This window comes from Gymnoscopelus microlampas (assembly GCF_963454915.1).
Source record: "Gymnoscopelus microlampas genome assembly, chromosome: 18".
NCBI lineage: Eukaryota > Metazoa > Chordata > Actinopteri > Myctophiformes > Myctophidae > Gymnoscopelus > Gymnoscopelus microlampas.
In genome coordinates, this window is record NC_139955.1 from 46145225 (window position 1) to 46169948 (window position 24724).

Genomic DNA, 24724 nt, shown 5'->3' on the forward strand with positions numbered 1-24724 from the left:
AAGAAATGTGAATAGTGATGTCGGATATCGTATCGATATCGAGATATTTGGCAGAAATGTTGAGATATGACATTTTGTCCATATATTTCAGCCCTACACACACACACACACACACACACACACACACACACACACACACACACACACACACACACACACACACACACACACTGTGTAACGATTGGTTGATGGTGGTTTTCAGGGTGATCTCCAGGGTTCCTAAGGTGTCCGTTGTGCTGAGCCACCAGCCGCCAGCGCTGACCAATGAGATGTACCGCATCAGCATCACCGTCCAATCACAGGAGGAGGGCGTGGCCAGAGATGTTAAACTGACTGCTGGTCTCAAACCAGGTACTCTGCACTGACTGAGAGGTTGTCATGGAAACGAAGGCCTGGACAGTGTTGGACATAGGGCAGGCCTGTCGCAATCATTACATAATTGCCATTATTTTTGCAAAATCGTCATAATCGTTTCAATGTATCTTTTTCATTTTTGGGGCGGTGTAGCCGCCCCCTATAAGTGAGTTTTGGACACCGACCAAAAAATGTGTATACCCCCTAACCCTTCCATTGTTAATGCAAATCGATACTTTTTTCATATTAGCCAATCACATTACAGCTAGTGTCATCACCACTAACTGTAATGTGATTGGATGACTTTGCAAATTCAGGACTGTGATTGGCTAGCGAAACACATGACACATGTGCAGCCCTATGAATAGCAGTATGGACTTTTAAAAAAAGTAATTTATCCTTTTTTTAAAGTGAGTCATGTTGTGATGACCACACACCGCCCACTTCACACTGGGTGTGATTTTTTTAATATAGCAGAATTAGCTGCTATTTTTGGGCGGTGTAGCCACCCCTATATGTGAGGTTGGGACATTGACATTTGCTGCACTGTGATTGGCCACCCATTGTACCCGCCTAACCCTGCATTGCGATTGGCCACCCATTGTACACCCCTAACCCCTACACATTCAATGCAAATCTATACTTTTCTTTAAGTGAGCTTCCATCACTGTGATGACCACTAGCTGCACTGTGATTGGCTGACTCTATCCAGCACCGTGATTGGATAGCGAGACACATGATGAAAGTAACAACCTATAAAATAGGACTATGCACTTAAAAAAAACACATTTTTTTTAAGTGAGCTTAAAAAAAAAAGTGATGACCACTGTGATGACCACACCGCCCACTTCACACTGGCTGTGATTTATACTAGTACTAACAACACTGTACGAGTAAATCGTTGCCAATTTTCCATTTGTACTCTCTCAGATAGTGCTGCACAATTAATCACATTTTAATCGGATCACTATTGTGGCTTCCCACAATTAAATTAATGATCGTTCGAATTTTGATATTTAAAATGTGAGACGCATTGTGAGCTTGTAGATCGGCTATTCTCGGCATGCAAAACTGTCGTACGACAAAGTATCAGTTAAAATGTATGTCAGCTGTGAGGTTCAGCATCCATCATGCAGGTATAATGAATAGAGTGAAAGACAGTATTTAAGTCTGCAAAGATGTGTTTATTAGCAGGAATACGTAAAAGTGAAAGCATTGCTCTGTTGATTTCATTTAGTGTTAAGTTTTGGTATTTATTCTGGAAGACCCGTTTTGTTTTGATTCAAACCTACATTAGCAGGAATGTACAGTAGCACAACATGAATGTGAAAGCAGTGATATGCTTGTGTCAACAAACAAAATCATCGTGCAGCCCTGCTTTCAGAGTAGCTGGTGGTCCTTGAAAGGAAAAAAAGGTTGTGAATAGAGCCAGACTGAGATATCGGTCTGGCCAATATATCGGCCATTATTGTCTCCGCCAGGCCGAAGGCATGGTGGAGAGTATGTTTTCGTTCCCGTCCCGCTGTGTGTGTCCCCCCCCTAGCCAAGCTTCACGTGACACGTGACAATATGTTGAAAGGGTGTGCTTTGATTGGCTAGCGAGACGCATGACGAAATACATACCTATAAATAGGTGTGTCACTTCGAAACATGGTTTACCATGTTTCGAAGTGACATCAGTGCCATCAGCCAAGCTAATATTTAGTCAGGGGATATTAGCACTAGCAGAAAAAGTTCCAATCTTGGAATAAATTCCTTACCAAAAATCCTCACCAATGTGTTTGTAAAGGTGTCTAGTAACACATCGCACAAAGACTGAAATGCAGTTTCCCTAGTTTCCCAGTTTCCCCACACCTATCCATCAGCCAAGCTTACATTGGTCAAGTGACACGTGACAATGTGTAATATTGACAGGATTAATGGAGAGTATCTCTTCCTCTCCGTCCGTCTCTATGTGTCCGTCTGAGAACACCCAACATTGGTCAAGCTGCATGTGACATCACATGCACGACCTCGGAGCACAGGTCTCCGCCAGCGGACCCGTGCTATTTTAACCAAAGGAAATCACTTACCCTATCTTTAATCACCTTTAACACCTACAGTATCCATTGGCAGAGGGAAGGTAGTGCCCAGGATTACATAGACAATTGGCACTGGGTGTAAAAAAATAGGGTTACAAAATCGTGGGATAACATTTAAAAAAAAACAGAAAAAAAAACACCTATCCATCAGCCATGCTAACATTGGTCAAGTGACACGTGACAATATGTAATATTGACAGGATTAATGGAGAGTAACTTTTCCTCTCCGTCCGTCTCTGTATGCGTCTGAGAACACCCAACATTGGTCAAGCTGCATGTGACATCACAATATGTGATATAAAGAGGTAAGACAGGATCAATCAGGAACAGTACTTTCCAGTACAAATTACCCGACCGTGCGTGTGTGTCCGTCTGAGAACACCTAACATTGGTCAAGACCTGCCAGTGGCTGGCAGCTATATTACATATTCTGATGTAATATAAATAGCTTAGACAGGATCAATCAGGAACAGTACTTTGCAGTACAAACTGAGATCACAGCTGAGATCACACAATGCAACTAACTCCCAGTACGCGAACTGAAGAAGCAGAAAATCATGGTCTGAAGCTTGGTGTAGTAATAATGACTGTTCGATGGTTGATTTGATTGTGGTTGCTTACCGCCTCTGTATCTCATTACTTATTGCTATAATAATATAATTGCTATGATATAGTAACATGTTCTATCTTTGGTAAGAATCAGAACATTTCTAGAAAACTATGGTTAAAGATAGGGTAAGTGATTTCCTTTGGTTAAAATAGCACGGGTCCGCTGGCGGAGACCTGTGCTCCGAGGAGCACATTTTCTAGTTTTACTTTGTTGACGGCATCTGTGTCTGCAATTATGCAGCCTACTGTATGTGTCCTGATTTATAACCACTCTCAGCCTTTCTGTGCATACATTTTGTGCATGTTATTCTTGGTGAAAATGTTTTTAAAAAAATCAAAAATACAGGCTCACAACGCGTCACCATTTTCTTTTACATTTTTAAATGAAATACATTCTAGTTAAAAGTTCTCAATAGAAACATTAATGAAATCTGAAGTTTTTCAAATTGATTAGAGAATGTTGCCCTTTTTGCCAAGATATTGATCAAAAACAGTAATCGGTGGTCTAGAGCGGCATCGGACAAAAGAATCTGGCATCGGTCGGCTCTAGTTGAAAATCACTGGTCTCTCTCTCGCTCTCTCTCTCTCTCTCTCTCTCTCTCTCTCTCTCTCTCTCTCTCTCTCTCGCTCTCTCTCTCTCCAGGCCAGGATGCCAACCTGAGTCAGAGCACCAATGTGACACTGAGTCCCACCAAAGTGTGTGACGATACGGACCCTGCACTGCTGCCAGACATCCCCCTGGGAGACCTCCAGCCAGGGGACAAGGTATTTACACTGTGTTACAGACAGGGGACAAGGTATTTACACTGTGTTACAGCCAGGGGACAAGGTATTTACACTGTGTTACAGCCAGGGGACAAGGTATTTACACTGTGTTACAGACAGGGGACAAGGTATTTACACTGTGTTACAGCCAGGGGACAAGGTATTTACACTGTGTTACAGCCAGGGGACAATGTATTTACACTGTGTTACAGCCAGGGGACAAGGTATTTACACTGTGTTACAGCCAGGGGACAATGTATTTACACTGTTACAGCCAGGGGACAATGTATTTACACTGTTACAGAGAGGGGACAAGGTATTTACACTGTGTTACAGCCAGGGGACAAGGTATTTACACTGTGTTACAGCCAGGGGACAAGGTATTTACACTGTGTTACAGCCAGGGGACAAGGTATTTACACTGTGTTACAGCCAGGGGACAATGTATTTACACTGTTACAGAGAGGGGACAAGGTATTTACACTGTGTTACAGCCAGGGGACAAGGTATTTACACTGTGTTACAGCCAGGGGACAAGGTATTTACACTGTGTTACAGCCAGGGGACAAGGTATTTACACTGTGTTACAGCCAGGGGACAAGGTATTTACACTGTGTTACAGCCAGGGGACAAGGTATTTACACTGTTACAGCCAGGGGACAAGGTATTTACACTGTGTTACAGCCAGGGGACAAGGTATTTACACTGTGTTACAGCCAGGGGACAAGGTATTTACACTGTGTTACAGCCAGGGGACAAGGTATTTACACTGTCCTACAGCCAGGGGACAATGTATTTACACTGTTACAGACAGGGGACAAGGTATTTACACTGTGTTACAGCCAGGTGACAAGGTATTTACACTGTGTTACAGCCAGGGGACAAGGTATTTACACTGTGTTACAGCCAGGGGACAAGGTATTTACACTGTGTTACAGCCAGGTGACAAGGTATTTACACTGTTACAGACAGGGGACAAGGTATTTACACTGTGTTACAGCCAGGTGACAAGGTATTTACACTGTGTTACAGCCAGGTGACAAGGTATTTACACTGTGTTACAGCCAGGGGACAAGGTATTTACACTGTGTTACAGCCAGGGGACAAGGTATTTACACTGTGTTACAGCCAGGTGACAAGGTATTTACACTGTTACAGACAGGGGACAAGGTATTTACACTGTTCCAGACAGGGGACAAGGTATTTACACTGTTACAGACAGGGGACAAGGTATTTACACTGTTACAGACAGGGGACAAGGTATTTACACTGTGTTACAGACACTGTCCTACATGAGATTAATGCCTTAGGAATGCGACAAAATCAAAACAAATATCTGTGAATTCATGGGGTGAGTAATCGATAGAAAAAAGTCATTTTGGGGGTGAACTATCCCTTTAAGAATGTAATTTAGATCAGTGGTTCTCAAACTTTTTCATGTCAAGGACCCCCAAATTGACACTTATTAGCCCACGGACCCCCATTTGAAAAATATATGCCAGGGACCCCCATAAGAGAAGATTTTTTACAGCTCGCAGTGATTGTCAACCATTTTAATTTCAAGGACCACCAGTTTGACATGCATTTGGGCAACATACCCCCATTTAATGGCATTTCTATCACTTGGACCGGATTTTATATCGTAAAATCTATGTCAATTTAACTCAGTGTACAATTGGGTCCATTTGGTTCCATACACTCTCAGAGTTACAGACCCATAAGGGTCCATTTGGTGCCTAATCTATCATTTAGCTGGGGACCCCCTGGAACTCCCTCAAGGACCCCTGGGCGTCCCCGGACCCCACTTTGAGAACCAATGATTTAGATAGCATGTTTTTTAAACAGATGCTAGGTTCATAGTTTACCTGGTAAACTATGGTTCAAAGGTATAGTTTCAATGTAAAGATGATTATTTAGACAGCATATTGTTTAGACTGGTTCTCAGTTTACCTGTCATCCTAGTTTACTGAGAATACTACACTCTCTCTCTCTGGATAAGAGCGTCTGCTTAAAAATGTCCATGTTAACTGTATATTGTTTGGGAAGCCCTAGTCTATCAGACTGTGCTGCCTGTCAGTTAGTTAATACATGGTGTGAACCTCTCTCTGTCTGTGCTGCCTGTCAGTTAGTTAATACATGGTGTGAACCTCTCTCTCTCTGTGCTGCCTGTCAGTTAGTTAATACATGGTGTGAACCTCTCTCTCTCTGTGCTGCCTGTCAGCTAGTTAATACATGGTGTGAACCTCTCTCTCTCTGTGCTGCCTGTCAGTTAGTTAATACATGGTGTGAACCTCTCTCTGTGCTGCCTGTCAGTTAGTGAATACATGGTGTGAACCTCTCTCTGTCTGTGCTGTCTGTCAGTTAGTGAATGCATGGTGTGAACCTCTCTCTGTCTGTGCTGTCTGTCAGTTAGTGAATACATGGTGTGAACCTCTCTCTGTCTGTGCTGTCTGTCAGCTAGTTAATACATGGTGTGAACCTCTCTCTCTCTGTGCTGCCTGTCAGTTAGTGAATACATGGTGTGAACCTCTCTCTCTCTGTGCTGCCTGTCAGTTAGTGAATGCATGGTGTGAACCTCTCCCTGTTCCCTGCAGGTGGAGCGCTGTGTGTATGTGAGGTGTGTGTCCACGGGCCCCAGGGTGTTCCTCTTCCACGTGGCTTACAGCATCAACACCACCGTGGAGGGACAGCACATCGACTGTAAATGTCACAAGGTACTAACTACAGTACGCATGGATCAAAGCAGCGGTGGGCAACTTTGATGTTTGATGTTTTCTATGAAGCGTCTCACACACTGAAAGAAGGCAATATACAATTTTACAACACGTCGTTATATAAGCCTGTAATGGCCTATTTTGGGTTATTAGTTATTTTAATATTAAATAGTATTTGAAGTAGAAATAGAAATACAATACAATCTTCTGGTATGGCTGTATGGCTACAAAAACATCATCATAATGTTACATATTATTTATTGTGCTAATTGTCTCAAGCTTCACGTGACACGTGACAATATGTTGAAAGGGTGTGCTTTGATTGGCTAGCGAGACGCATGATGAAATAGAGATCTATAAATAGGTGTGTCACTTCAAAAGATCATTTATATCTTTTGAAGTGAGGTAAGACAGGATTAATCAGGAACAGTACTGGCGGAGACCTGTGCTCCGAGGAGCACATTTTCTAGTTGTTTATGAAACAATGCTAGTGTGTGGGGATGCCTTTCACACTTTGTCACAGAACTCTTGTGCTTTTGGAAGGCGCTACACCATCTATAAATGCAACATTTACCATTCATTTACCGCTTTTCTTCCAGGATGAGACCGTCACCATAGAGACGGTGGTTCCGTTCGAAGTGTCTGCCAAGTTTGTGTCCACGAAGGTGAGTAGAGGCCTCAGCCGCACAGGTTTATAGGCGGAAAAATACTGGGTGAAATATGTAACAAATATAACTAGACGCGTCGCAATTCCGGGGAAATTGCAGAGTGTGGTTGCGCCGACGCGGTCGGGACTCCAGTAATACGCCGGGAGGAATACCGTCGGAGACTGGGCCAATTACATCGTGGCGTCACTCCTGAGATCGCCTGCGTTTCATTTTGAGAGGATCGATCCCCCAAAAATCATGTTTTTGCATCAAACGGTTACATTTCGAGCATTCGTGGCGCCCCCTATGGATCAAAGTGGAAATGCTTTTGGGGATTGGTTTAGTATACCACCCTCGACATGTGATTGAAATTTGGGATTGACCGGACGTTTCGTTCGTGATTTATGGCATTTTTGGTCAAACGGGCCCCTCCCGCTAACTTTGGAAGCCATTTACGGACGGACGGTACGGACTATCAAAATTCCGCGTGGATAGGTTTATCGCATGGGTCCATAGATCACGTGTACCGATTTGTGTGAGATTTGGAAAAAAATTGAAGGAAAAGGAGCAAAAAGTGTGTTTTGAAGAAAATTCAAAATGGCGGAAAATCTATCCTGACGCAAATGGGCGTGGCCTATATGGGAAGATGCGTCGTGACCCAAGGAATCCAGGGAAAAAGAAATTTTGATTTTACGACCTACGGTTCAAGAGTTATAGGCCAAAAGGTAAAGGGGGCTGTTATAGCGCCACCATGTGGCCGACTGGTGTGATTATTTTCTTATTAATTTTTCAAAAAACTATTAACCTCCCCTCCAAATCTTGTAACTGTAGCCCTTACGGTTTCCGAGAAAAAAATACTTGAATGGGAGTTTTTGCAATTCCCATGAAAGTGGATGGGGAAATTTAATGCACAAATAAATCAATATCAAAAAATCTATCCTGACGCAAATGGGCGTGGCCTATATGGGGAGATGCGTAGTGACCCAAGGAATCCAGGTGAAAAGAAATTTTGATTTTCGGACCTACGGTTCAAGAGTTACGGGCCAAAACGTAAAGGGGGCTGTTATAGCGCCACCATGAGGCCGAATGGTGTGATATTTTTTTCAATAATTTCGGACAATATTATGAATTATCCCTCCAAATCTGATAACTCTAGCTCTTACGGTTTCTGAGAAAAAAATACTTGAATGTGAGTTTTGTCACTTTTCCATTAAAGTGGAGGGGGCAAATTTAATGCACTAATAAATCAATATCAATTAAACTACTTAACCAATCTCTTAGCAAAATACAAGCGCACGATTCCCGATGTAGACGGTCATTTTGATATATGCCACAACATTAGGGTATAAAAACTGTGGGAGGAGATGCGGTTCGAAAAAAGTTAATCTATAAAGATGGAAAGTGTATAGAGTACTATAGTCTGGTTGCCCTGTTGGGCAACCACACTAATAATGTAAAACAGTGGTTGGACATGTTTTTGTCCTAAAAGCTCCCGTCATTTGCCATTTTCAGGAAAGGGGTGAAGAATAGTGATGGTGAAAGAAAATAAGGAAACCAAAAACAGGACTTAGTGAAATGATGTGGCCACAGTTTCAAATCTATCTGCTCAGTCAGGATGCACTGATTGCAAATCTTTCACTCCACGTCTTTATTTGTAATGTTATATTTCTCTAAATGTGGCGTATCATTCATTCATAGCATCATATGCTATCTGTGGTTTTCTCCTGCATTCATAAATCAGGGAAAGGGAGGTATGACGTATGACTTCAACTCCACTACATTTCACTCCACCACATTTGTAGGAAAAAACCCTGTTGCACAAGCTTACACAAATACATGATGAATTAACCACTTGATGAATGATTTGCACCCTCAACATTTCCTCACGGAAACCCTTCAGTTTGTTTTGACAGCTATTACCACCAGTAAATGATAGACATGGTTATAATATTACTAGACAGGCCCTAAGCTGTCGCTTTACCTTACCTCTGGCTCAGAGTCAGGACCAATGGAAACTGTATTGTACAGCATTGGTTCTCAAACCTTTTCATGTCAAGGGCCCCCAACATTATATGTATTTGACCGCGGACCCCCATCTAAAAATATTTTGTTCCAGGGACCCCCCAGAAGCAAAGATTTGAGTTAAAAATGTTGGCTTTAAAAATATATTTATATTCAAAGATTTGCAAAAAAAAATTGTGTGTGTGTGTGTGTGTGCGTGTGTGTGTGTGTGTGTGTGTGTGTGTGCGCGTGTGCGCGCGTGTAGTTTGAGCCGTTGGACCGTGTGGTGGCTGACATTCCCTTCCTGTTGATGACGGACGTGCTGTCCTCCTCTCCGTGGCCTCTGCTCCTCAGCACCTCCTCTCTACAGCTGCTGACCATGACCTCCAACACCTCCCAGCCAGCCTCCCAGCTCCAACAAGGTGCACCATCATGACCATTATTTGTGGTGCAATAATTGCCCCCTTCCTATACAAACCCATTGGGCCTCATTCACTAAGCCAGTGGTTTTCAACCTTTTTCATGCCAAGGACCCCTAAATTTATATGCATTTGGCCGCGGACCCCCATCTGAAAATGTTGTGCCAGTGACCCCCCCAGAAGCAAAGATTTGAGTTAAAATGTTCGCTTTAAAAAATATATATATTCAAAGATATGCACACATTTTCAAGATTTTTCAAAAATAGCAGATATACAAGCTCATAGCTTGTAGATCTGCTATTTTTGAATAGCCAAAGCTAAGTGGTTAAAATGATTGTGACGCTATGTTAACTATTTTTGCTGGGGACTCCCTGGTACCCCCTCAAGGACCACTGGTGGTCCCCGGACCACTGCACTAAGCTGTTCCTAATAAAGTGACTGAAGGGGTGTGTATATTTTCCCTAAGCACAATCTGACGTGCGATTCACCAGACGGGGTGTAAATCTCTGATACGTGCGGATCACAGGTGTTCCTCATTTTTGTCTGAAAGTCACGATCGCGCTCCCGTATACAGTAGATCATCCACGAACCCTCCACTGTCCTACATCTGAATTGGAAATGGAGTAATGGACACTGCTACACTTCATCCATACTGTCGCCTCATCAGATGTTAAGACTGCGTTCATGTGATGTGGTCAATATTATGAATTAATAGCACGACATTGGAGTTGGCATTACATTACATTATATTACAGTCATTTAGCAGACGCTTTTATCCAAAGCGACTTACAATAAGTGCATTCAACATATAGTCCAGGGGCCAAGGCAGATTTTGGTACCACCTAAGGTGGCCGTACATTTTTGGTATTTTTGTATTCCTACATGTCTCTAGTTTATATTTTGGTATGATACATCTTCCAATTCAGTAGCTTAATGACAGTAATCACTCTAAACCGGCTAATGTATCCGTTAGGAGACACAAAGTAGAATCTTTGTGTCTCCTACCGGAAATACACCCGGGCATCAAATTATTGCGACAAAAAACAAAATATATCCATGTATTCAAGGCTTCATGGGGTGTGCAATTGACAGAAAATAATCATTTTTGGGTGAACTCCTCCTTTAAGTTTCCCAGGGGGACTCTCTACCCATTCAGCTATGACCACCCTAGACCGAAGGAGGGTCAGCTTTTACAAGCTTATGGAAAGCAGTCTTTTTGCAAACACCAAAAATCTGAGAAGTTATCAATTGCACACCCCATGAAGCCTTGAATACATGGATATATTTTGTTTTTTGTCGCAATAATTTGATGCCCGGGTGTATTTCCGGTAGGAGACACAAAGATTCTACTTTGTGTCTCCTACCGGATACATTAGCTGGTAGGTAGTGATAACTGCCATTAAGCTACTGAATTGGAAGATGTATCATACCAAAATATAAACTAGAGACATGTAGGAATACAAACATACAAAAACTTTACGGCCACCTCAGGTGGTACCAATTTGTGAAAATATCAGTGTTGGCCCCTGGACTAATAGGTAGGGAACGATACTACTAATCACCAGAAGTCCTAAGTGCATTTTCTGCTAAAACAAGCAACTAAGAGTATACCTAGCGCTAAAGTAAAAGTGCAATATATCAGCTACCTACTTCCTTAAACAGATGAGACAAATAGCAAAATCAAATGAGCAAGAGCTAAAACAAATAAGTGTATCGACTAAACAAGATCCAATAAAACAATACAATAATCAAACAAGAGTTCGTACAACTAGTTAACAACAAGCAGGCAAGGCGAAGAGGAAGGGTAGTGTTTCCTGAAGAGGTGGGTTTTCAGTCTGCGGCGAAAGATGGGCAGTGACTCTGCTGTCCTGACATCAGTGTCTCTGCTGTCCTGACATCAGTGACTCTGCTGTCCTGACATCAGTGGGGAGTTCATTCCACCACTGTGGGGCCAGAACAGAAAAAAAGTTGTGACCGTGTAGATCGTCCAGAAGGACCCTTGTGCGACGATGTCATGAAAGCCCAATAGGCGAAACTGTGCCACAGTTACACTAACGGCAAACACACAGAGGGAACTAATAATTCAGCTCTATATGCGTCAACTGAAAAGAAATACAAATCGGTTGAATTTGCATCATGTCTATAATATGCAATACAAGCAATAGATCGTTTGACATATTCTTTCTTTTTTTGAGTGGTGCCAACCACTCCTATATCTGGCTTTGTCCGTGTGTCCGTATGTATGTATGTATGTCTGTCCACAAACATTGATGACAACATCAATACGGGGGTCAATACGGGGCTCATCAAAGGCACCACTCACTTCACACAGGGTGTGATTTTTTGAGTGGTGCCAACCACTCCTATATCTGACTTTGTCCGTGTGTCCCTATGTATGTATGTATGTCTGTCCAATAAACAAACATTGATGACAGCATCAATACCAATACAGGGCTCATCAAAGGCACCACTCTCTTCACACAGGGTGTGATTTTTAGCGGCGCTAGCTGCTCTATACCTTTAGGTATAGAGCGGATCCTGCTCTATACCTGACTTTGTGCGTGTGCGTCAACGTTCTGATTGGTCAGGTGCGTACGTCAACAAAGTGATTGGTCAAGCTTCACGTGACACGTGGCTATAAACACATTATAAACACATATCGATGACAAAATGTATCAAAGGCGCCGCTACCTTCACACAGGGTGTGATTTTTTTATATGCGTTTGACAAATGTTGAGCACATAAATATTTTATTTGAGGTTTGGCACTATCGTAATTGATTTTGAATGAAGAATAAGGCATTCTAATGACACACACAAGCTTTGGTCCCATGTCAGTCTGCTTCCGAGCAGACGAGAGAAAGAGCGGACGTCCGTCAAAATTCACGGACAAAAAAAAGATTGATGAATCAGACTCGTAACGTGGGAATTTGTGTAAAGTACAAAATATTGACATAAGCAAGCCTAGTGAATGAGGCCCATTGTAACTTCCATTTTAACCATGTTAGATTCATTGAAAACACATCTTTGGCTCTGGTGACTGATATAGTCCTAACACGTGAGTGGGCCGTGTTTTTTCAATTCATGGTTTTTGTGTGTGTAGTGGTTCTCCAGACAGGGGAGTGCGCCAGCGAGTGTTTCTGTCTCCAGTGTCCACCGGTAGATATCGATAACGCCACCGTGGGGGCGGGGCAATACCTGATATCATGGAGGAGGTGTGTACACACACACACACACACGCACACGCACGCACGCACGCACACACACACACACACACACACACACACACACACACACACACACACACACACACACACACACACACACACACACACACACACACACACACACACGCACACACACTTAATGGTAAAAAGTGTGGCTCATAACTCTACAGCTTAATTCCTCTCATAATGTGTAATATTTTCTTTTATCCTATTATAGAATGTGTTTTTTGTATACTTTTAAAATGTATTATTTCAGGTGTGGGGGGGGGGCAGTGTGTGCATCAAGTCACCCGCTGCACTAGTAGAACATGCAGGTCGGCACATGATACCGGCTGATTGATTTGCAAGTTTTAACTCAGCTTTGTCACATGGCTAATCATTGAACTCTAGAGCAGGGGTCTTCAACGTTTTCAGCCCAAGGACCCCCTAGCTGAGAGAGAGATGTAGCAGGGACCCCCTACTCTATATTGTATAAAGTTGTGTTTTTGATTCAACTTTTTTTGTTTACATTTACTGTTCTTTTTTCCCTCGACACCTATAGCCTGCCTCTTTGCCAAAAATAGTGGTTAAGTGGTTAATGTAAAAAAAACTAAATTCTATCACATATTTGGCGGACCCCCTATAGTAACTCTGAGGACCCCCTTGGGGTCCCGGACCCCCTGTTGAAGACCCCTGCTCTAGAGGCTCAAAGAGTGATAAAAGGCCTTTTATGCCTTTATTGATAGTGAAGTAGACAGGAAATGGGGGGAGAGATGGGGAGTAACATGCAGCAAAGGCCATCGGGATCGGGACTCGAACCTACGATGCGCTGTCAGGCTACAGTGGAGCTGGGGTGACCGAACCGCTAGGTCAGCAGTCCCGGCCCAAAGAGTGATTTATACTTGGTTGCGTGCCGGTGTTCCACAGCGGAGATGGCCAATTGGCTATTTTGGGCGACAAGGCTTTTAAGGGTTCCTTTACCTGTCCTCCTGCAGACAGTCGTCCAGTCCAGAGAGTCCACTGGTCCAGACTGCTGTCACTCTGCCTCATGTCCTCATAGAGACCATCCCTCTGTATGTCCACGCTGGTGAGTACACACACACACGCACACACACACACACACACACACACACACACACACACACACACACACACACACACACACAGACACACCACTCTGCCTCATGTCCTGATAGAGACCATCCCTCGGACAGACCTTGTAGCTGGGCTGATGCTGTGCTGTTAGTCTAGTTTGGGGCCGTTGAGAAGATAGCCGGCCACATCGATTGGATCGGGGGGGTTCGTAGCGACCCGAAACCTCCTAGTATTATATTACATTACATTACATTACATTACAGTCATTTAGCAGACGCTTTTATCCAAAGCGACTTACAATAAGTGCATTCAACATAGGTAGGGAACAAAACTACTAATCACCGGAAGTCTTAAGTGCATTTCCTGCAAAAACAAGCAACCAAGAGTATGCCTAGCGCTAAGGTAAAAGTGCTATATATCAGCTACCTACTTTCTTAAACAGATGAGACAAAATAGCAAAATCAAATGAGCACGAGCTAATACAAAAAGTGTATCGACTAAACAAGGTCCAATAAAACAGTACAACAGTAAAACAAGAGTTTGTACAACTAGTTAACAACAAGTAAGCCAGACAAAGAGGAAGGGTAGTGTTTCCTGAAGAGGTGGGTTTTCAGCCTGCGGCGAAAGATGGGCAGTGACTCTGCTGTCCTGACTTCAGTGGGAAGTTCATTCCACCACTGTGGGGCCAGAACAGAAAAAAGTTGTGACCGTGTCGATCGACCAGAAGGACCCTTGAGTGACGAGGCAATCAGTCGCCCCGAGGTGGCAGACCGAAGTGGTCGGGCAGGGGTGTAGGCATCAACCATAGCCTGGAGGTAGGAAGGAGCTGTTCCTTTCACTGCCCTATAGGCTAGCACCAGGGTTTTAAACTGGATCCGAGCTGCTACGGGGAGCCAGTGTAGAGAACGGAGAACGATAGTTGTGTGGGAGAACTTGGGGCGGTTGAACACCAGACGAGCTGCAGCTTTCTGAACAAGCTCCAGAGGTCTGATGGCAGATGCCGGAGCACCAGCCAGGAGGGAGTTGCAGTAGTCCAGGCGGGAGATGACAAGATGACATATATATCGGCAACAACAGTTTCTCAATACATTTTCATACTATACAGCGGTAGTAACATCACAAGTAAGACGCGCGAACGCGTCTAAACATCGGTAGTACGGTAGAACGGTAGTAACATCAATAGTATATAGAGCCTCCAGAAAAACACGGTCAAAATCCTTGATTATGCAGACTAAAATCCTTGATATGAAATGAAAATGCAAGGTTTTTATGTGGTTTTATGCAGTGAAATTGCGTGAAGTTGCGAAAAATACGGAAAGTAGCGAGATACAGTATGCAAAAAAGTTGCTAAATATGCGGAAATATGCATACTATTGACCCCTGCGCCAATTGGCTGATTATGCGGTAAATTATGTGATCGCATAATTGCATTTTTCCGGAGGGTCTAAATAGAATACTGTGATTGTGTGTTTGTGTGTGTGTGTGTGTGTGTGTGTGTGTGTGTGTGTGTGTGTGTTTCCAGACCTGCCTTCGTTCGGTCGTGTCAGAGAGTCTCTGGCGGTGTGCTACCACATAGAGAACAGAACGGCTCTGGTGCAGGAGGTAGAGATGGCCGTGGAGCCGTCCGACGCCTTCATGTTCTCTGGACTCAAGCAGGTGAAACATCACACCGACCGTAGTGGTGGGGGAAGAAAAAAGTTCATTTCAGTGAACGAACGATTTCGTTCGCGGCAATGATTCGTTCAAAATGATTCGTTCACATTCTCGTTCAGTAGCGCTATTTTCTAGTTTTTCAAAATTTACTCGAGTAAAAGTACGAAAGTATTGGCATCTAAATATACTTAAAGCACCAAAAGTAAAAGTACTAACATATTTGAAAATAGCCGATCTACAAGGCCACAACGCGTCGCGATGCGACGCGTTGTGAGCTTGTAGATCTGCTATTTTCAAATAGCCTAGGTATAAAATAGGGCTAAAGTGGTTAACACATTCCATGCCAGAGTTTAATCTCATAATGTACTCACCAGTGCCAAGGTTTTATTTTTTTTTTCCAAGATATTTTTTGGGCTTTTTCTGCCTTTATTGATAGGATAGTAGGCTGACAGGAAATGGGGAGAGAGATGGGGGAATGACATACAGCAAAGGTTGTCGGGATCGGGAGTCGAACCTGCGACGCGCTGTCAAGCTGGATTACTAGCATGTGGTATGCGCCTGGACCGCTAGGCCAGCGGACGCATACCAGTGCCAAGGTTTTATTGTTGTTTTTTTGTTTTTTTCATGTCGCCATAGACCTCGCTAAATCCGTTAAAAGTGCGCGTTCATTTGGTTCTACACACACAGGGCATCTGTGTGCGACGAGCAGTGCAAACCGCGTCCCCTTACGTTCCGCCATCTTGAAGCTACAGCGGTGAGCACTAGACAGTGATCAGCGAGGGGAAAAAACAACAACGAGATAATCGACTTTAAAACCGGATCCCAGACAGGAAGCGGATACGATCGAAAAAAACGGAACACAAATAATTTCGTTTCCGGTGGTGCTACCGGAACCGGAAGGGGATCCAAAAATTCGGAAAGTGCAATTTTTCTAATTTTCACGGAATTTCAAAATAACACCAGTTGGCGTAGATCTACGCGATTGGCACGTGGCGGCTTTTAATCGGTTCGCGTAGATCTACGCGACTGGCAGTCAATGTGTTAATGTATGTTTTATAATGTGTGTAAGACACCATCGCGTCGCGCGTGAACCTAACAGTTTCAGAAAGTGAACGAGCTTTGTTCGCGTTCACGGCAAATGAACTAGTTCTTTTGAACGAATCGATCATGAACGACACATCACCAACTGACTGATCACAGATAGTCGGGATCCGGAGAACCGGAGGAACCGGTTTCCATCACATTTTGGAACCGTTTCCAGAACAGGGTTTACCACACGGTCAGAGCTGGTTATGTGGACCTCACGTCTGCTATACCGTTACAATACCGCTGGTTCTCCAACTGTTTTTAACCCATTCAATCCGGGAACGCATCATCTGTGTCACTTTAAGATTTCTTTTGCTATTCAAAAATAGCAGATGTACAAGCTCATAGCTCGGCACCGAGTGCCGCGCTACGAGCTTTTTGAGAAATCGTGAAAATGTGTGCAAATCTTTGAATTATATATATATTTAAAGCCAACATTTGTAACTCAAATCTTTGCTTCTGTTATTGTTATGCTTCAAATATTTTGAGATGGGGGGTCCGCAGCCGAATACATATCATTTTTCGGGGTCCTTGACATGAAATGGTTTGAGAACCACTGCTCTGTACGATTACAATACCGGTTGTTCTCAAACTTTTTAATTTCAAGGAACTCTGTACACTCTCAGAGTTACAGACCTGCGAGGGTCCATTTGTAAACTGTCAACCCCTGCGGAACCCCTTCAAGTAACGCAGAGAGTCCCTGGACCTCACTTTTAGAACCACTACAATAATACAAAATAACAAATATGGTGGCGCAGTCGGTAGCGCTGTCGCCTCACAGCTAGAAGGTCCTGGGTTCGATTCCGCGTGTCTTCTCCTCCGCATCATCAGCGCCCATACCCTAGGTGGGGTTGGCGAAAGGGCCTTTCTGTGTGGAGTTTGCATGTTCTCCCCGTGTCTCCTAGGGTAGTTAATACCCTCACAAAAACATGTAGTAATCCTGGTCACTATACCGCCTCCCCCATGACAGCCGGGGCGCCTGATGGAGGGGAAGGGAACTGGTTGGAATAACGTGTTCCTTCCACGCGCTACGTCCAACCAGGGAAACTCCCCCCTGTCAGGTGACAAGAAGGTCAGTTGGCTCTCATGCACTGAAGGAAGCATGAGCTCGGCCCTGGCCTCCCGAGGCTGTGGGGGACTGGTGTAGGACTGGTGTAGGGCTGGTGTAGGGCTGGTGTAGGGCTGGTGTAGGGCTGGTGTAGGGCTGGTGTAGGGCTGGTGTAGGGCTGGTGTAGGGCTGGTGTAGCGCCCAGGATCACTTAGGAAATTGGCACCGGGTGAAAAAAATGGGTTACAAAAATCGCGGGATAAAATAAAAAAAATAAAAAATAAATAAATACAATGATTCAAAAGACTATGACTAAAACTAAATCAAAATGTGCTGTCAAAATCAACGTGTGTGTGTGTGTGTGTGTGTGTGTGTGTGTGTGTGTGTGTGCGCTGTAGGTGCGTCTTCGCATCCTGCCCGGCTCGGAGCAGGACATGCTGTACAACTTCTACCCCCTGATGGCGGGCTACCAGACCCTCCCCCAGCTGAGCATCAGCCTGCCTCGCTGCCCCCAAACCAACACACACACTCTGAGACGCTTCCTACCGCAACGCATCTTCATCAAGGTGACACACACACACACACACACACACACACACACACACACACACACACACACACACACACACACACACACACACACACACACACACACACGTTTGTATTACTGTGTTACCTGTGAGGACGTCAACATTTCAGGATGCTGATTCTCTGAATGCCATTTTGTACAACATTGTTTTGCCCTGGGTTTCATTTTCAGCCTCAGGGACGCCAGGCGGATGAGGACTCCATCGCTGCTGCCTGAGATGAACACACACACACACACACACACACACACACACACACACACACACACATTCCTTCATTTCTTTCATCTATAGCTCTGAAACCACGTTCTGAGAATCTGCTCCCACTCAGCGTTTTCTTCAACTGCATTAACCCTTTAAGACCTGGAACGCATCTGTGTCACTTCTTGATTTGAGCGAAAAAGCATTATTTTACACTTGGGCTATTCAAAAATAGCAGATCTACAAGCTCATAGCGCGGCACCGAGTGCCGCGCTATGAGCTTGTAGATCTGCTATTCTTGAGAAATCGTGAAAATTTGTGCAAATCTTTCAATATATTTTTTTTCAAGCGAACATTTGGAACTGAAATCTTTGCTTCTGGGGGGTCCCTGGAAGAACATATTTTGAGATGGGGGTCCGCGGCCAAATACATGTCCTTGACATGCAAAAACTGATATTATAGCAACATATGTTAAACAAAAAAAAAACTGTTAGGATTTAGAAGACGCAGAAGCAAAGATTTGCACAAATGTTAACTATTTTCCAAAAAATAGCAGATCTACAAGTATATCTGCTATTTTTGAATAGCCAAAGAAATCTAAAATGACACAGATGCGTAACGCGTTACAGGTCTTAAAGGGTTAACTTAACATTTGACAAAACATTTTGAAATAAAGGTGACCTTAAGTTATCTGTCATATCAGCCACCATCTCACACAGTTTTCCAGTGTACTCTGTAAGTTGTGTTGCTGTGTCGCTGACAAAATGATAGAATTAATGACTATTTGTGTGCTTTGTGTGACCGACGGCTGATCGTTGTTCAGTAGCTGCAGGTCTTGTCTTAACACACTGTCATTTTATCAGTGGAAATAAAGTGATGAATCTGATGTGAGTTGTATTGAAGGTTTGTGAGGAGGAGTGTGATGGTAATGATCATCATGCCATTAAATGTCTGTTAACACATACAGGTGTATACCTTGTTATTGTCCTTCTCCGCTCACTTGGTTTCAGTCCAGAGTTCATGTTCCAGCGTGCGTTATTGTTTTTCACAGGTAGTTATTTTTTTTTACATTTTTGCATGTAATGATATGCCCTAAATAGGGAGGCCATTTTAAGTGATTAATCAATGTACGGTTGCAGAACGAAAACATGTGTCTATAAGTGTCGATCTAAAAATCTGATTAATGTGCAAAAATGTGAAAGCTAGAGGGGTGGGAACCCCAAATGACGTCCTGGTAAGGTCTTGCTCAAGGACGCTGACACTAACCCAGGGAGAGCCGGGGATCGAACCAGGAACCTTCCGTTACTCAAGCGGCAGCTATACCTCCTGAGCCAGAGCCGTTCCGGTAAGTAATGTGAGTAAAAATTAGTAATTGATTGATTGATTTATTGACAATTTGCACATAACAAAACAATGTACATAGTTAAAAGGATAGACACAAGAAAAAATTCCATCGTGGTCCTGTTGATCTTGGTGTGGGTGCGGGCGTGCGTGCGAGTATCTGTATGTGTATGTGCGCATGTGTGTGTGACTCATTACATGTGAGCAATCGCGATGCAACATTTTGTGAGCTTATACAGTAGATCTGCTATTTCTTTCTTCACTACTATCAGTATTGTTTGTACTTTTGAATACTCAAGTACAAATTTGACTGAGCAACTTTCACTTGTACGTTGAGTAATATTTGACCAGGAGTATCTATACTTTGCCTCAATTACTGGAGTTGAGTATACCTTTCCCATCACAACTGGGACTCCACACCAGTGTTGATTTTGACGACTAAAACTATAATGAAAAATGTTCGTCGACTACCTTTTTTTCACTGACGAAAACTAAATAAAAAATAAGGTATGAAGACTAAATATATTGACAATTCCGTCAACAAATGAAAACTAGACTAAAATGTTAGTGAGGGATCTAGTGGAGAAGGGAATCAATCAAGGCACCGCCAAAATACATTATTTGTCGACAAAATCAACTGTATATTTAGTTGACTAAAACTAGACAAAAACTAAAACGTTTCAGATGACTAAAATATGACAACGCTGTTGGACACCAAGGGGCCTTGGATGCTGTAAGCTCAGGATTTGCCAATGATGGAGACAGTAAATCAGTCATACAGTACATTGGTATGCAGGAACCTGCATGTTGTACCTTGTTACTTACAGGGAGAAACCTTGTATCTCTTTGTTTTTCATTATTATTATTAGCTATTGAGCCATTTCACTTGTTTCTAATTTGATGACATCACCGCAGGGTGCGGTCAAGGCCAAGGTTGCCTAGGTACTTAACGAGGTCTGTAAGGTCTCTGCCAGTGTCAGAGGCAAACGGCTTTAGACTGTGTTCAGAGGAGCTGGTGGACTGTGCTGTGCGTTTAAGTTTATTTATTTATGTCTGTATTCAGTGTATTGTATGCTAAAAGTGATTGTCACTAAAGCTATAATAGAGAATAAAGTGTTTATTTATGAACTCACAGAGACACTTTTTAGACCTCAGGTATTCTATCACATGTCAGAACTCGCCCAAGTATAGGACTTGGGCGCTACACTGTGTGTTGCACAAAAATAGCCGATCTTGTGATGTGACGTCTCCTTAGCAGTGGTGGAAAGTAACTAAGTACATTTACTTAAGTACTCTACTTAAGTACAATTTTGAGGTATTTGTACTTTACTTGAGTATTTCCAATTTCCAATACTTTTACTTCTACTCCACTACATCTCAGAGGCAAATATTGTACTTTTACTCCACTACAATTACTTGAAAACTTTTAGTTACTTTTCAGATATAAATTATGATATTACGAAACATACATTAACCACTTTAGCCCTATTTTATACATAGGCTATTTGAAAATAGCCGATCTACAAGCTCACAACGCGTCGCAAAGCGACGCATTGTGAGCTTGTAGATCGGCTATTTTCAAACATTTTTTGTACTTTTACTTTTGGTACTTTAAGTACATTCTGATGCCAATACTTATGTACTTTTACTCAAGTAAATTTAGAATTCCGCGGACTTTAACTTGTAGCGGAGTACTTCTACAGTGCGGTATTGATACTTTTACTTAAGTAAAACATTTGAGTACTTTTTTCCACCACTGCTCCTTAGCTTTTAGATTTTATGCTATTTTCACTACTTTTGTGTTCATGCTTGTAAGACGAAGTTGGGCATTCATTTAAGAAAACATAAAAAGTTGAAATAATTATGGAGATACAAGGTTTCTGCCCAAAGGACTCTAGTAGGACCATAGTCTCTGCGGCCTAGTTTAAAAACGTATAGGAATCGTTCAATCAGTAAAAGTCAATGTTAATCATTTTCTGGCCTGAAAACGTGTTGATGTTGACATTTCCTTGAAGGCTCAGTGGCAGTAAAGGATGGATCATGGTGTTTGACTGAAGCTTCTGAGGTAAGTGAACCTCCATTGACATGTTTATTGTCCTCTTTGGGGTCTTAAAGGTAGGGTAAGAGATATTTTTGGGCTAAAACAAAAAGTATTTTGTTAAAAGGTTAAAGCACTATATTCTGATAGTAATCATTGCTATAGAGTGTTTGTTCAGTAACAGGAGTCTCCCCGTCTCTCCAGCTCTTTAATAAACAGAAAATACATTTTCTGGTAGGTGTCAAAATCTCAGCCAATCATTAGAAAGTACCCATTTTTAAGCTTCATTTTTATAGTGTTCCAGTTCCAATGTTGTCTGCTCATTTCTTAGTGTCATCACTTCCAATGTCTCTTGTTTAATCTATATCCTGATTGAGTTCTCTGTCCTGATTGGATAAAATTGGAAATGAAACTGACACGAAAATGCATTTTCTGTTTTATAAAGAGCTGGAGAGACAAGGAGACTCCTTTTACTGAACAAATACTCTATAGCAATGAGTACTATCGAAAATCACTTACCCTACCTTTAAACCAGTGCTTCTCAAACATGTTCATGTGAAGGACCACCCGAATTAACCCATTAAGACCTGGGGCCGATGTCTTCTAAATCCTAACAGTTTTCTGACAAGCCTATGTTGCTATCAGCGGTGGAAGAAGTACTCCGATATCTTAAGTAAAAGTAGCAATACCACAATATAAAAATACTCTGTTACAAGTAAAAGGCCTGTGTTCAAAATGTTACTTGAGTAAAAGTATACTTTAAAGTAGGCTACCACAAGTAATAGTACTAAAATGTTTGAAAATAGCCGATCTACAAGCTTGTAGATAGCCTATGTATAAAATAGGGCTAAAGTGGTTAATGTATGTTTTATAATATGATAATTTGTATCTACAAAGTAACTAGTAACTAAAGTTTTCAAATACTTGTAGTGGAGTAAAAGTACAATATTTGCCTCTGAGATGTAGTGGAGTAGAAGAAAAAGTACTGAAAATTGGAAATACTCCAGCAAAGTAAAAATGACTAAGTACAGTACTTGAGTACATGTACTTAGTTACTTTACACCACTGGTTTAACACTATATGTATTTGGCCTGTCAGGAACTCTGAATATCTAAAATGAGTTGTGTGTGACTCTGTATTTCATTTAGAGAACTCTAAATTGCATATGTCCTTGTCGCTAACCACAGTGACACAGTTAGTGTGTAGTTATGTTGGGAAATGTATTCTTAAATGACCCGTACCTTTGACCTGTAACCTATAGGGACCTAGAGCTACTACCATGTGTTTTTGTCAATACAAGATGACACGGTTGGTGCACATTTTATGAACATGTAAGAATAACTTGTGGAGTGTCCAGTATGGCTTCCTTCAGAAAGAGGGCGTGGCAGATGGACAAGGGCTGTTACCCATAGCATTTCTACATTGAAATTGTAAATAAGTGGTGTATAAAGTAACTAAGTACATTTACTCAATAAATGTACTTAAGTACAATTTTGAGGTATTTTTTACTTTACTTGAGTATTTCCAAATTTTACTTCTACTCCACTACATCTCGGAGGTAAATATTGTACTTTTACTCCACTACAATTATTTGAAAACTAGCGCTAAAATCTAAAATGCTTTCCCAGTATCTGTGGACCCCCCATCTGAAAAGATTTTGTGCCAGGGATTTCTTTTAATAGATCTACAGTACGCATTGTGAGCTACTGAACTTTGTAACATTTTCAAATCACCTATTAAGTAAATAGGTTATGATTTTGATGCTATATTAACCCTTGTGATGGCTCAAGGACCACAGATAAATATTGTGAAAATAGCAGCTCTACAAGAGCTTGTAGATCGGCTATTTTCAAAATGTTTGCGTCTGTCTTATATTATTTGAGAATTTGGCCAATGTTTGACCAGTTTGTATAGTGTAATGTGTTGATAGGTTTTGATGCAGTAATGGTCTTTTTTCAACTCATAATTTATTTTTAGGTATTAGAAAGGTCTTTAAAGTCTTTAAATTGACACTTTACCTTCATCTGAGAACCCGCTGCCCGAGTATTTGGAGAGTAATAACTAATACAATGTGGGGGTGGTTGTATTTGGTCTCCCTACTCTTCTCATGAGACATTTAGATCCTGGTTTTGACATGGCCTTTGACACAATCCTGTTTCTGTTTTGACAAGGAAAAAGTCCCTTTCCCCTGAGCATGCAGGCAGGCAAGCATGTCAGCACGTGCACAGTGAGACAGGAGACCCCGGGACAGTTACATAGTGCAGCTTTAAACAATGTAATAGTTAAGATGGTTGCCAAACCAGGTCAACCTGTTGAGCAGCTCTTTATGATAACAGCTGTTGTATGAACACGCTATCTCTGTTAAACATTCATCTGTCTTTGCTATTGTAGGCATCAACAGAAGACATACGGGTATGCCCAGTCCACTCTTCTGCTCTCATTGTGTGTGTGTGTGTGTGTGTGTGTGTGTGTGTGTGTGTGTGTGTGTGTGTGTGTGTGTGTGTGTGTGTGTGTGTGTGTGTGTGTGTGTGTCAATAGAATACGAGATATGTAGCTCATTGCTACGTTTGAGAGTATACAAATGGAACCAAATGGACCCATTTGGTTCCATTTGTATACTCTCAGAGTTACAGACCTGTAAGGATCCATTTAGAACCCCATCAAGGAACCCTGAGTGTCCCTGGACCCCACTTTGAGAACCATTGCTATAGAGTGTGTGTTCAGTACCTATAGGGGTCTCCCCGTCTCTCTCCAGCTCTTTATTAAACATGATCGTTTTAAACAGCTTGTCAATAACACTTTGAAATCCGTCTGTACTTGTATCTTATGAAATCTCAAATGTTTTGTTATCTTTTGTTATTTGTATCCGTTTTGTTACTT

At 42.3% G+C, this 24724-nt stretch overlaps 1 protein-coding gene across 1 annotated transcript in view; it reads left to right on the top strand.

Annotated features, from left to right (window-relative positions):
* The window catches only part of trappc11 (trafficking protein particle complex subunit 11), a 44102-nt gene extending 24751 nt beyond the window's left edge, over window positions 1-19351 (top strand). Inside the window, exons 21-30 of the mRNA XM_084085538.1 lie at window positions 203-351; window positions 3688-3809; window positions 6404-6523; window positions 7123-7188; window positions 9437-9593; window positions 12693-12804; window positions 13791-13882; window positions 15413-15546; window positions 18076-18243; window positions 18438-19351. Coding sequence (XP_083941664.1) covers window positions 203-351; window positions 3688-3809; window positions 6404-6523; window positions 7123-7188; window positions 9437-9593; window positions 12693-12804; window positions 13791-13882; window positions 15413-15546; window positions 18076-18243; window positions 18438-18482 — 1165 coding nt within the window. The 3' untranslated portion in view covers window positions 18483-19351. The remainder of the gene's footprint in view (window positions 1-202; window positions 352-3687; window positions 3810-6403; window positions 6524-7122; window positions 7189-9436; window positions 9594-12692; window positions 12805-13790; window positions 13883-15412; window positions 15547-18075; window positions 18244-18437) is intronic.
* The last annotated feature ends 5373 nt before the right edge of the window (window positions 19352-24724 follow it).